The sequence below is a fragment of the Ornithorhynchus anatinus genome, chromosome 12 (genome assembly GCF_004115215.2).
Source record: "Ornithorhynchus anatinus isolate Pmale09 chromosome 12, mOrnAna1.pri.v4, whole genome shotgun sequence".
Lineage (NCBI taxonomy): Eukaryota > Metazoa > Chordata > Mammalia > Monotremata > Ornithorhynchidae > Ornithorhynchus > Ornithorhynchus anatinus.
This window is the reverse complement of record NC_041739.1, coordinates 60,320,042-60,332,137: the sequence shown is the minus strand read 5'-3', so window position 1 is coordinate 60,332,137 and position 12,096 is coordinate 60,320,042. Positions and strand designations below refer to the sequence as shown.

At 52.6% G+C, this 12,096-nt stretch overlaps 1 protein-coding gene across 2 annotated transcripts in view; it reads left to right on the top strand.

The window, feature by feature from the left end:
- TEC (tec protein tyrosine kinase) overlaps positions 1–12,096 on the top strand; it is a 56,109-nt gene that overhangs the window by 26,416 nt on the left and 17,597 nt on the right. For both annotated transcript variants that reach the window (XM_039913747.1, XM_029077093.2), the window contains exon 2: positions 2,910–3,094. In XM_039913747.1, coding sequence (XP_039769681.1) covers positions 2,957–3,094 — 138 coding nt within the window. In that variant the 5' untranslated portion in view covers positions 2,910–2,956. The remainder of the gene's footprint in view (positions 1–2,909; positions 3,095–12,096) is intronic.

Below are 12,096 nucleotides of genomic sequence, written 5' to 3'. Positions count from 1 at the left end.
ATGAATGAATGAATGAATGAATGAATGAATGAAGGGGTGGATTGGGTAGAACCAGCCAGATTTGGCAGAAGATTGAACGTGAGAATTGAGCTATCGCCAAGAGTGCGGGGTGGGGATGGTTGGCGTCTGGGACAGGGAGGATGGCAGTGTTATTGCCTGAGAGGAAAGGGAGGGGGAGGAGGAGGAGAAGGATTTGGGGTAGGGGCAAGGATGAGAAAGCCAGTTTGAGGCAGTTTTGCCTAGTAGAAAGGGCATGTATTGAGTACTTAATGATATTAGCTTTATTTTGATATTATTATTCTTATACAAATTGAACTTGAGGTGCCACGGAGATGTCCGGGGGCAAGAAAAGATGAGGGAGTAGGTCAGATGAGAGGTTAGGGTACAGGGGGCATTTGGGAGTCCTCAGTCTACCCGAAGCAGGTGGGCTCCTCAAGACGGTGAGTTCAGAGAGAGAAGGAGGGGACCCAAAACAGAGACTGGGGGAACCCTCAAAGTAAGAGGATGAGAGGCAGAAGAGGAGCCAGTGAGTGAAACTGAGAAGGAGCTGTTAGCGGGAGACCAGGTTGGTACCACGGTCCAGCAGTGTTTCAAGGTGGAGGGAGTGGTCCCCAGTGTCAGTCAGGATGGGAGGCCAGCCCTCTTGACTCTAAGAAGGTGTGGCCCACTGGCATCAAGAGATTGGGGCGGGGTGGGAAGGAGGGGGGGCGGTGGGAGCAGTGGAGACAGAAAGTCTGAAATGTCACAGAGACGGAGAGTTTGTTGGAGTTAATCATACTGATGTACTAGAGAAAGAGGAAGGGAGGAAGATAAGATTAACTTCTAGAGGCTAGTCTGCAGGGGCCTGGACAGCTCATTTTGTGTGGGCTCCCTTGCCCAGGCAAGTCCCACGTTCCAAACCCCCCAGGAGTAAGGTAACACAGTGGGCCAGTACATTTAAATGCAGTGAAAATAGGGAAGAGTTGGTTGATTTTAGGTTAACATACTCTCCGAGCTAGGGAGAGTGCAGATGGGTGGGAACTTGGGGGAGATTAAACTGTAAGGGGCCTCTGTGGGGCACAGAGAGGTGCGAGGGCTTCCTGCCTCCAAACTTTTCTCAGGATCTTTAGCAAGGTGGGTTTGTCTGATTAGTTTGCCTGGCCTACGTGTCCTGAACCCTGAGGGAAGGGGTGGCGGGTCATAAAATGGAGGCATAAAAAGAAAGGAAAAAAAGGTAGGGAGAAGGGGAGGCAGGGAGGCAGTCAGACAGGTAGGGAGGTGGGTGGTGGGTGGGCGGTCAGGCTGGCGGACAAGTGGATGGGCGTGTGGACAGGCAGGTGGACGGGCAGGCAGGCAGAGAGGTGGGTGGTGGGTGGGCAGTTTAGCAGCTGGACAGGTTGAGAGGCAGTTGGATAGGCAGGTGGATAGGCAGGCAGGGAGGCAGGCAGGTAAGCAGACAGTGGGACAGACAGGTTACAGAAGTTGTCGGTGGAGAATCCACAGGGTGTAATGTAGCAAATGGAGACAGGGTAGATGGGGCAGGGGCCCCTGAGGAAAGTAAGAGTGGAATCCCATTAGCCAGGAAGGGGTTGGGAATTGCTAGAGTCAAGTGATTCTGGTCAAATTAGGGATTTGCCTTTGGTTTCCTTTGGAATCTTTTCTTAAGGAATGTGTCTGCAATTCGATTGTATTGTACTATCCCAAGTGCTTAGTACAGTGCTCTGCACACAGTAAGCGCTCAATAAATACCACTGATTCACTGATAGACTGATTGAACACTCTTCAATCTCCTTGTTAGAGCAAACTCTTGTTGGCCCACTGACCTGGGGGTCGTCTGGTGGGGTGGGGTGGGGAGAGGAATGAAGGGGAGTGGAGGACAGTGGAAGGGAGCAGGTCAAGTTCCAGGGGAACACGGTCCTGGGGAGGGGAAATGAGGGAGACTCATGATCTCTCTGTACCTGCAGCCGTGGCCCCAGGGGCTCCCTGGGAGAGGGAAGGATGCCACACCCCCTCTTGACTCATGCTGCTAGAGGGGTCCATTATGCTCTCTCTGGCCCAGTGCTGGTGGAGGGGCAGCAGCAGCCTTTCTTCAAAGAGGGGTCTGCAGGAGATTCCCTAGGATGTGCCCCCTCCCCTGTGTAAGGGGAGCCCTGGAGTTGTTTGGAGACTGGGGCTTGCCTGGGTGAACAAACCCTCCCCAAAGTGTCCCATCAGCTTGACCTCCAGCTGGAGAGGACTCCGGGAAGCATCTCACAGGACACACACACAACCACACACACACACACACACACACACACAGAGTTATTGGTGTCCTTAGAGATCACCTCCTCCTTGGAGTGCAGGGGTCAACACTTGACTATAGAGGTTCACCAGAGGATTGGTGGGGAAGAAATGGGGGCAGCAGGTGGACAGAATTGGGAGCGGCAAGGTGGGGCAATGGTTGGAATGGCCTGTGGAGTCCAGACAGAATTCCTTAGAGAAGGGAGGCTCAAGCCCATTTGAAGACAGTGGAGAGGGAGCCTTCAGAGAATGAGAAATTGAAGGTGGCAGTGAGGGAGGGAGGGAGGCAGGGAGGGGGAATGGGATTAAGTGATTTTAGTGAACCAAAGAGAAAAGGGAGGAGACCTGAGGTGCAGGTGGAAGGTGGGGATTTAGAGAGTAGGCTGGAGTTGGCAGGAGAAGGCTGAGGAGAGGGTGCATCATGGTGAACAAGAAGTGGGGTTGACTCCAGGGGAGGAGGAGGGAGGTTTTGGACTCCAGGAGGGGATGGAAAGAGATGGGGAGACTCCAGGGGGATGGAGAGAGGATGAGGGTACCCTGGGAGGGTTGGGGGGAGCTCTCTGTGGTGCTTCATGAGGAGAGAGAGAGAGAACAAAAGTGCTGGAAGCAGGAAAGCTCAGTCATAACCCTTGGTCTTTGGGCTGTTTCAGCAATTTGGACGGTTGATGGCCAGAGAAGGGGTGAGCAGGAGGCTGAAATGAATGGGAATGTCATCCTGGAGGAAATTCTCATTAAAAGATCTCAACAGAAGAAGAAGACGTCCCCTCTGAACTACAAGGAGAGGCTTTTTGTGCTCACAGCATCCCTGCTGACGTACTACGAAGGCCGAGCGGAGGTAGGGGCCCTGGAAGGGTTTACCTTTTTCTGCCCTTGCAAACTCCCTATCTGAAATCTGTCTTCTGATCAGTTCCTGCTGGAGCTGGCTGTTCCTGCTTCTGGAAGTGGGGTCTGAGCCAGGGTTCAGGGTTCAGGAGTCCTCCGCTTCCCAGAGTGCCTGCCACTGCCCTGGTCAGATAACCAGACAGGCTGCCTGGCGTCTGCCTCCAGGCTCACAGATCTTCAGGTCTCCCGATTCAGTCCCACCTGCAGGGCCTCTCGGGTTTTAAGAGAGTCCCCCCTGTCACTGGCCCCTCCCCAGCCACTCCCCAAGTGGGGGTGAGGACAGAAGGCCTGGATCTCCTCCCCACCACGGGCAGAAGTGTCTCTGGCCTACGCCCGTACATGAGGGTACCGCCCATGGCAGGGGGTCTGTGACTGGGCAGGGGGGAAGAGGCCACCATCACTTTCAGAAAAGCAAACCACAGGGCCAAGTGTGGAAAGGGAGCGGGGAAGAGAAGCCTGGAAAGACCACTAAGTCACAGTGGGGCTTCTCCCTACTCCTGCTCCTCCTCCCCGACTCCTGGCCCAGCAAAAGATCTGGAAGGCTGGAAACCGAGGCCGCCCACAACTCCCCTATGGGTCTGCGGCCGCTCTAGCTGGTAGCACGGTCATGATGTCATCGCCGGCTGCGACTGGTCGGGGGGCCCACTGGACAGTCCAGTCCCAGGTCTAGATTACAGCTAATGCAGCCTTGCCAGGGGGTGTGCAGTTCCAAGATCCCATCAGGATGGGCAGTTTCCAGAGAAGAACTGTTCTGGCCACCAGCAGCAGGATGCTTTGCCCTGCTGGCTATCCGTGGCTGCTTTGCTGAATTAAATATTATGAAGTGGCAGCCACAGAGATAAACCCAAGTCCTGTAGAATGTGGGACAGTCAGGCTAGGTCACAGGCCGGGAAGAGTAACAACGTCTGCCTCCACCGACACCACACGCTTGCACGTGCATGATCCTTTCCTCCTGCACCTGCTCGACCCCAGTTTTCCACCCTTCCCCGACCTTGTTCCGGGCACTGGTGCGATGGGAACATAGGTTACGGCAGAACTGGCTGTTAGTGCCAGGAGGCGGGCGGGCAGGTAGGCGTAACTTCCTTACCCATACAGCATTTAAGAGACTGACTGGTCACACTAGAAACAGTTAAGTCCCCCCCGATCCCCAACACCCACAGCAGAACAACCACAGGTCTTCAGTGGAAAGCATCTCCTGCTTCCTTTGGGAATTTTGGGAATGATGAGGCCTCTGCCAACTAGTGACCAAATTCTTGTTTGGAGTTGGGGGCAGAGAAGGCGCTCCCAGGACAGAATAGAAGGAAGTGGGAAAGGAGGTGTGGAGAGGAGGGAGAGGTGACGATGTGAGGGAGGGGTGGGGGTGACCAGGGAGGGCTAGGCACATGCAAGATTGCTAGAGGGTTTCCATCTTTGGCCGGAACGACGATAGCAGCAGGGGTTGGGGGCAGGGGGTAAGAGAGGGTCTGGAGAAACAACCAAAAGGAGTTTCCCTTGGCAGCCTCTTCAGACCCTCCAGTCTGAAGGGAGGGGGGAATGGGCAGAAACCCTCCCCGACCTCTGTCTGTGCCATGGCCCAGGAAAGTGGCACTTAACTGAGCCCGAGGCATACCAGGAAGACTTTGGATACTCACCTGCAGAGTCAGCAAGATCCAGCGAGTTCCAACAAGGCTCAGGGTGGCCTGGCGTGATCCGGCAAGGGCCAGTGAGGCCCAGGGTAGCCCCCCGTGGCCCAGTGAGGCTCATCAGGGCCCATTGAGGTCCGGCAAGGTACGGTGAGGTGAAGTCAAGAGAGGACTGAGAGGCCTGGTGAGGTCTTGCAAGGTCCAGGAAAATAAGGAGAGGCTCAGTTACTAAGTAAAAGTCATTAATGATTACAGACATGGCTCCTTTTTTCAGGTAGGTGAGAAGCAGCGTGGTCTAATGGAAAGAGCATGGGACTGGGAGTCTGAGGTCCCAAGTTCTCATCCTCGTTCCACCATGTGCCTGCTGTGTGGCCTTGGGCAAGTCACTTAACTTCTCTGTGCCTCAGTTTCTTCTTCTGCAAAATAGGAATTCAATACTTCTTCTCCCTCCTACTTAGACTGTGAGCCCCATGTAGGACCTGACTATCTTTGTATCCACCCCAGGACATAGTACAGTGCCTGGCACATAGTAAGTTCTTAAACATTATTATTATCATTATTATTATTATTTAATTAATTATATCATTTATAATTTATATTTGTGATGATGATGATAATAATAATAATGATTTCCCACCTCTAATTTCCTTGGTCTTAAGCTCAGCTCAGGATGCTGGTGCACCAGGGAAACAGGATATCCCCTTTCCGGGAGGTGAGGGGGATGGAACTGGGGAAGAGCTCCCACCAGTCCCACCAGACCTGGCTCAGACTGCCTGCCCCCAGGCAGCTTGGACACTAACTGGGGTTGTGGCTTCCCATCTGCTCAATTTTCCCAGGAGTCGCTGGCCAAACATGCTATGTATGGCAGGCAAGGGGATGGGCAGAGGGGCAGGTGGAGGGACAGGATGGGGTCCGGTGTGCTGCCCAGGCAGGGGGTCTGCCTCAGAGGGTGGTCATGTAGAGGGGGGAAGCATAGTACTGAGGGCAGACTTGGGTGCTGGCACTGCCCCCGAGTGCTGGACCTGCTGGGGGCTGTGGGACCTCAGAGGGCAGAGCAGTTTCCTGGAGAAGTCACACAGGATCGGACTCGGCTTCTCCTCCCTGGTTCTCGGCGTCCTGCCTCTCCAGGAGTCATTTCAGCCTGGCCTACAGATGTTTCGTCTGGACTTTGGGGCCAGCGGTGGCTTCTTGACCTCAGGTCCTCCATGCTCTGCTCACCTGGGGGACTGTTTTAATGTAGGGTCCATCTGGGTCCACCCAGCACTGAGCTCTACATATAGTAGGCACCTAGAACAGCGCTCGACACCCAGTTAGTACCAAGCATGGCGTTCTGCACATACTAGGCATTCTTTACAGTGCTCTGCACAGTCAGTGCCCAGCACAGCATTTTGCACAGAGTACATGAAAATAGGAGGTTCTGCATCAGGCCCTGAAATTTTATAATGTGTGCCCTCATACTCAGGCTCCTCCCCTGACCCCTTCCCACCCCTTCGTTCCCTGTGGCTACTGGCCTGAGGTGAGATCACTCAACAAAGATTGTCTCCACACATGGGAGTGGCAACCATCAGGCTTTACAGTGTTCGTGTTGTTTGGCCCCTGAATCAGTCAAGCAATGAACGGTATTTATTGTGCGGGGGAGGAATCTGACTAGAAGAGCCCCACACCATTTTGAACTACCAAGAGCTGTCTTCCCTCACCCCACCAGCTTTTCCCCAGCTAACCACCTTTGGGGTGAGGGCAAGCTTGTGAACCCAAGTGTTGGAAAGATTTTAAGTAGGGACAAACGTGTCCTCTTTAACCTAGACTGTAAGGGGTTCTACCACAATGGGTTTTATTTCACAAGTGAATTAGGGAGGTAAGACAGGTCAAAGGTTGCTTGGAGGAAGAAGGCAGGTCACCTTCCTGGACTCCCACCCTCATGGTTAGGGGTAGATCATCCCCCACCCCTGACTCCCCTCTCTGATCCTGACTCTCCCCTCTCCATTCCTCCCTCTCCCTCAGTGACCCAGCACAGACCATCCAACAACTCTGACTCTCTCCCAGTGATCCCTCAAGACCATCCAACCCCCAAGACTCTTCATTCATTCATTCAGTCAATAGTATTTACTGAGCACTTACTATGTGTAGAGCACTGTACTAAGTGCTTGAAATGTACAATTCGACAACAGATAGAGACCATCCCTGCCCATTGATGGGCTTACAGTCTAGTTGGGGCGACAGACAAAAACAGTAGCAATAAATAGAATCAAGGGGATGTTCACCTCATTAACAAAATAAATAAGGTAATAAAGATATATACAAATGAGCAAATGAGCACAGTGCTGAGGGGAGGGGAAGGGAGAGGGGGAAGAGCAGAGGGAAAGGGGGGAAAGGGGGCTTAGCAGAGGGGAGGTTGAAGAGGGGGGCAGAGAGGCACCAGAGGGAGCAGAGGGAAAAGGGGAAGCTCAGTCTGGGAAGGCCTCTTGGAAGAGGTGAGCTCCCAGTAGGGCTTTGAAGAGGGGAAGGGAGTTAGTATGGCAGAGGTGAGAAGGGAGGGCATTCCAGGACATCGGAAGGACGTGGGCCAGGAGTCGACGGGATAGGCGAGAACGATGGACGGTGAGGAGGTGAGCGGCAGAGGAGCGGAGCATACGGGGAGGGCAGTAGAAAGAGAGAAGGGAGGAGAGGTAGGAGGGGGCAAGGTGATGGAGAGCCTTGAAGCCTAGAGTGAGAAGATTTTGTTTCGTGCGGAGGTTGATACGCAACCACTGGAGGTTTTTAAGAAGGGGAGTGATATGCCCAGAGCGTTTCTGCAGGAAGATGATCAGGGCAGCGGAATGAAGAATAGACTGGAGCGGGGAGAGACAGGAGGAAGGGAGATCAGAGAGAAGGCTGACACAATAATCCAGTCGGGCTATTACGAAAGCCTGTACCAGTAAGATAGCGGTTTGGATGGAGAGGAAAGGGGGGATCTTGGTGATATTATAAAGGTGAGACTGGCAGGCCTTGGTGACGGAATGGATGTAGCGTGGCTCAGTGGAAAGAGCCTGGGCTTCGGAGTCAGAGGTCATGGGTTTGATTCCCAGCTCTGCCACTTGTCAGCTGTGTGACTGTGGGCAAGTCACTTAACTTCTCTGTGCCTCAGTTCCCTCATCTGTAAAATGGGGATTAACTGTGAGCCTCACTTGGGATGACTTGATTACCCTGTATCTCCCCCAGCGCTTAGAACAGTGCTCTGCACATAGTAAGCGCTTAACAAATACCAACATTATTATTATTGTTATGTATGGGGTGAATGAGAGAGCTGAGTCAAGGATGACACCAAGGTTGCGGGCTTGAGAGACAGGAAGGATGGTCGTGCCATCCACAGTGACAGGGAAGTAAGGAAGAGGACGGGGCTTGGCCGGGAAGATAAGGAGCTCATTGTGTTTTGTGTCAGCCTTCTCTCTGTTCTCCCTTCCTCCTGTCTCTCCCCGCTCCATGTTGAGTTTTAGGTGGTGGGCAGACATCCAGGTGGAGATGTCCTGGAGGCTGGAGGAGATATGAGCCTGAAGGGAGGGGCAGAGGATGGGGAGGAGATGTAGATTTGTGTGTCATCCGCGTAGAGATGATAGTTGAAGCCGTGGGAGCGAATGAGTTCACCAAGGGAGTGAGTGTAAATGGAGAACAGAAGAGGGCCAAGAACTGACCCTTGAGGAACCCCTACAGTTAGAGGATGGGAGAGGGAGGACAAAGGAGACCGAGAATGAATGGCCAGAAAGATAAGAGGAGTACCAGGAGAGGACGGACCCCTCTCTGACCCTGACTCTCCCTCCAGTGACCCAGCATGGATCATCCAACACCCCTGACTCTCCCCTCTCTAACATTGATTTTCCCTCCAGTGACCCGGTACAGAACATCCAACACCCTTGACTCTTCCATCTCCATCCCTGACTCTCCTTCCACTGCCATGGACCCTCATCCATCGATCTGCCCAAACTCCTCTGGGCCTGTTGGTGTTCCTAGCTACACAGCTTCTTGTGAGACCAGATTCCCTATTTTCGCCCCTGGTTGGGGAAGAAAGTGTTTTGTTGTGTTTGGTTTGAAGCTCCCCTGCTACCAGCCAGCTCCAGTGGCCACCCCTCACCCTGGGAGTGGTGGGAGGGATTGGGGAAACAGCAATTCCATGTTCACCCCACCTACACTCTCCCCAGTTCAGTTTGCAGAGTCCTGAGGGTCGATAATCAAGTCCGGCGGCTGGTCCATCTCCTGACCACCCCCCCAGTTACCCTTCTCTCGCTAGGCTGGCCACTCTCATCTGGGGGCAAGTGGACAGCTGGCCAGAGCTGCTCTTGGCTCTGCAAATCTGCGGCTCTTCCGGCCTGGAAGAAGTTTCCTCTCTGTGAATTTCTCATGATGATAATCTTGGCCCCTCAACTGTTAAGTTGAGGTTTTCAACAGGAACTATCAAGTACAAACCCTTGACATTGCAGTGAGCTCCTTCCTTCCTCTTCTTCTGGATCCCAAATTGGTGCTATACTGTTCATGACTGTGGCTGAGCCCAAAGCTGGGCCTAGGGTTGGGCTATTCACTACCTCCTCCAGCTGCCTCCCACCCCCATTCCCAGTTCCTCAATTTCTCTGAGCTGCCAGTTCCACCATCCCCTGGGCAATGCCTCAAGGGAACAGAGGAAAGGAGAGGAGGAAACTAGTTATCTGTTGAGTTATCTCTGCTTCTGCTTATCAACCGCTGAAGGGAGGAGGCGGGGGAGGGGGGAAGGAGAGGAGACAGGAGATAAGGAGGAAGAGTTGGGGTGGTGGGGAGGGGAGGCACGGTGATCCTCCCTGGGGAGAGGCTTCAGGGTATCACAGGTTTTAGTGACCTGCAGCTGGCAGACCAGACCTGTTTGCTGGCTGACCCTGGTGGCCCGGACCGAACCACTGGTTCAGAGTCTGAAATTCTTGACTGTGTAAGGACAGGACTCCTGCCCGTGATGGCAGTAAGAGAATGTCGAACATGAAAGAGAAATACAGAAATACCCCCTATCCTGTCCTTTACCACTTAGTGTATGTGATCAGTATCTTCAGTGTGCTTCCATCTACCCTTCAACCAATCACATCCTGTTCGTGGGCATTTGTTCCTCCTGGCCATCTGACTCTGGTCAACTCCTACTCCAGGGTTGGGGGTAGGAAGGGGGTGGAAAGGGTATGGTGGGTTAAGGAAGGAGCTGTTGGCTGCTCAACCTGAGTAATGCTCCTCAGCTCTGCCCCCAACAAATGACACTTCCTCGCAGAATCCAGCTGGAACCCTTCTAGAATCCCACTTAGGAGGAGGGGCTCTCCTGAATTCAAGTCCTTCACTCCCCTGTCCCTTTGCTGATCTCATACCACCCCACAGCCTTTGATCACCTCCATAGTATGCTTCCTTTGCTCCTGTGGACGAGGCGCAGAGCACTGCTGGCGGAAATCCAGATAGCAGGCTGACCTTGTCCATCCCAAACTCATCCTTGCCAACTTTAACTGTGCCCTCTCTTCTGCCTGACAACATTATTCCTCCATCCTCATTAACTCCCATGCCCATTGCCTTCTCCAGTTCTTTCAGATGTTTAACTCCCTCCTCAAACCCCCATCCTCCCTCCACCTCCCCATCATCTCTTGTCCCTAATGATTGGCCACATACTTTATTGGTAAAATTGATACCATCAGGCACAATCCCCCCATAATCTCCCCTGATCCTCTCCAGCCCCTCCCTCATCCTGCATCCTCTTCAACTCTCCCATCTTTCACAGCAGTATCTCAAGAGGAGATCTGCCTCCTCTCAAAATCTACCCCCTCCACCTGTCTGTCACACCTTATCAAAACACTTGCCCCCTCTCTTCCCTCCCTGATGGCCATCTTCAACTGTTCACTTTCCAGTGGCTTTTTCCCCACTGTTTTCAAACATGCTCATGTCTTCCCTATCCTAAAATACCCCTCCCATAACCCCACGACTCCCTCAGGCTGTCACTTAATCTCCCACCTACCATTCCTTTCCAAATTCCTCAAATATCCACTGTCTCCACTTCCTCTCCTGGACTCCCTTCAACCTGGCTTCCGCCCCCTTCTTTCCATGGAAGCTGCCCTCTCACATGTCACCAATGATTTCCTTCTTGCCAAATCCAATGGCCTCTACTCCAACCTAATCCCCCTTGACTTCTTGATTGCCTTCAACACTGCCGGCCACCCTCTTCTCCTACAAACATTATTCAATCTTGACTACACAGACTCTGTCCTCTCCTGGTTCTCCTCTTATTCATTCATTCATTCATTCATTCGTATTAATTGAGCGCTTACTGTGTGCAGAGCACTGTACTAAGCGCTTGGAATGTGCAATTCGGCATCAGATAGAGACAATCCCTGCCCAACAATGGGCTCACAGTCTAAACGGGGGAGACAGACAACAAAACAAAACAAGTAGTCAGGCATTAATACCACCAAGATAAATAGAATCTTAGATATATACACATCATTATTAAAATAGAGTAATAAATAAGATAGACAAATATGCACAAGTGCCGCGGGGAGGGAAAGGGGGAAGAGCAGAGGGAGGGAGTAGGGGGAATGGGGAGGGGAGGAGGGACAGAGGGAAAAGGAGGGCTCAGCCTGGGAAGGCCTCCTGAAGGAGGTGAGCTCCTACCTCTCTGGCTGCTCCTTCTAGATTTTTATCGTGGGCTCTTCCTCTGCCTCCCACCTCCTAACTCTGGGAGTCTCTCAAGGCTCGGTTCTGGGTCTCCTTCTATTCTCCATCTACACCCACTCCCTTGGAGAACTCATTCGCTCCCATGGGTTCAACTACCATCTCTATGCAGATAATTCCCAAATCTATGTCTCTAACCCCAATTTATCTTCGTCTCACCAGCCTCGTATTTCCTCCTGCCTTCAGGACATCCCTATTTGGATGTCCTGCCAACCCCTCAACCCTAACATATCCAAAACAGAATGCTTCATCTTCCTATCCAAACCCTGTCCTCCCCGTGACTTTATCCTCCACTGTAGATAATACCGCCATCCTCCCTGTCTCACAAGCCTGTGAACTTGACATTATCCTCATCTCATCTCCCTCATTCAACCCATATATTCAGTCTGTCACCAAATCCTGTCAATTCTGCCTTTACACCATTGCTAAAATATGCCCTTTCCTCTCCATCCAAACTGCTACTGAGCTGATGCTAGCACTTATATCCCATTTTGATTACTGCATCAGCCTCTGAGCTGACCTCCCTGCCTCCTGTCCCTCACACTCCTGTCCATACTTCACTCTAGTGCCCCTATAATTTCAGTCCGTGTTTCCTCACTCCTCAAGAACCTCCAGTTACCCATCCTCCTTCACACTAAAC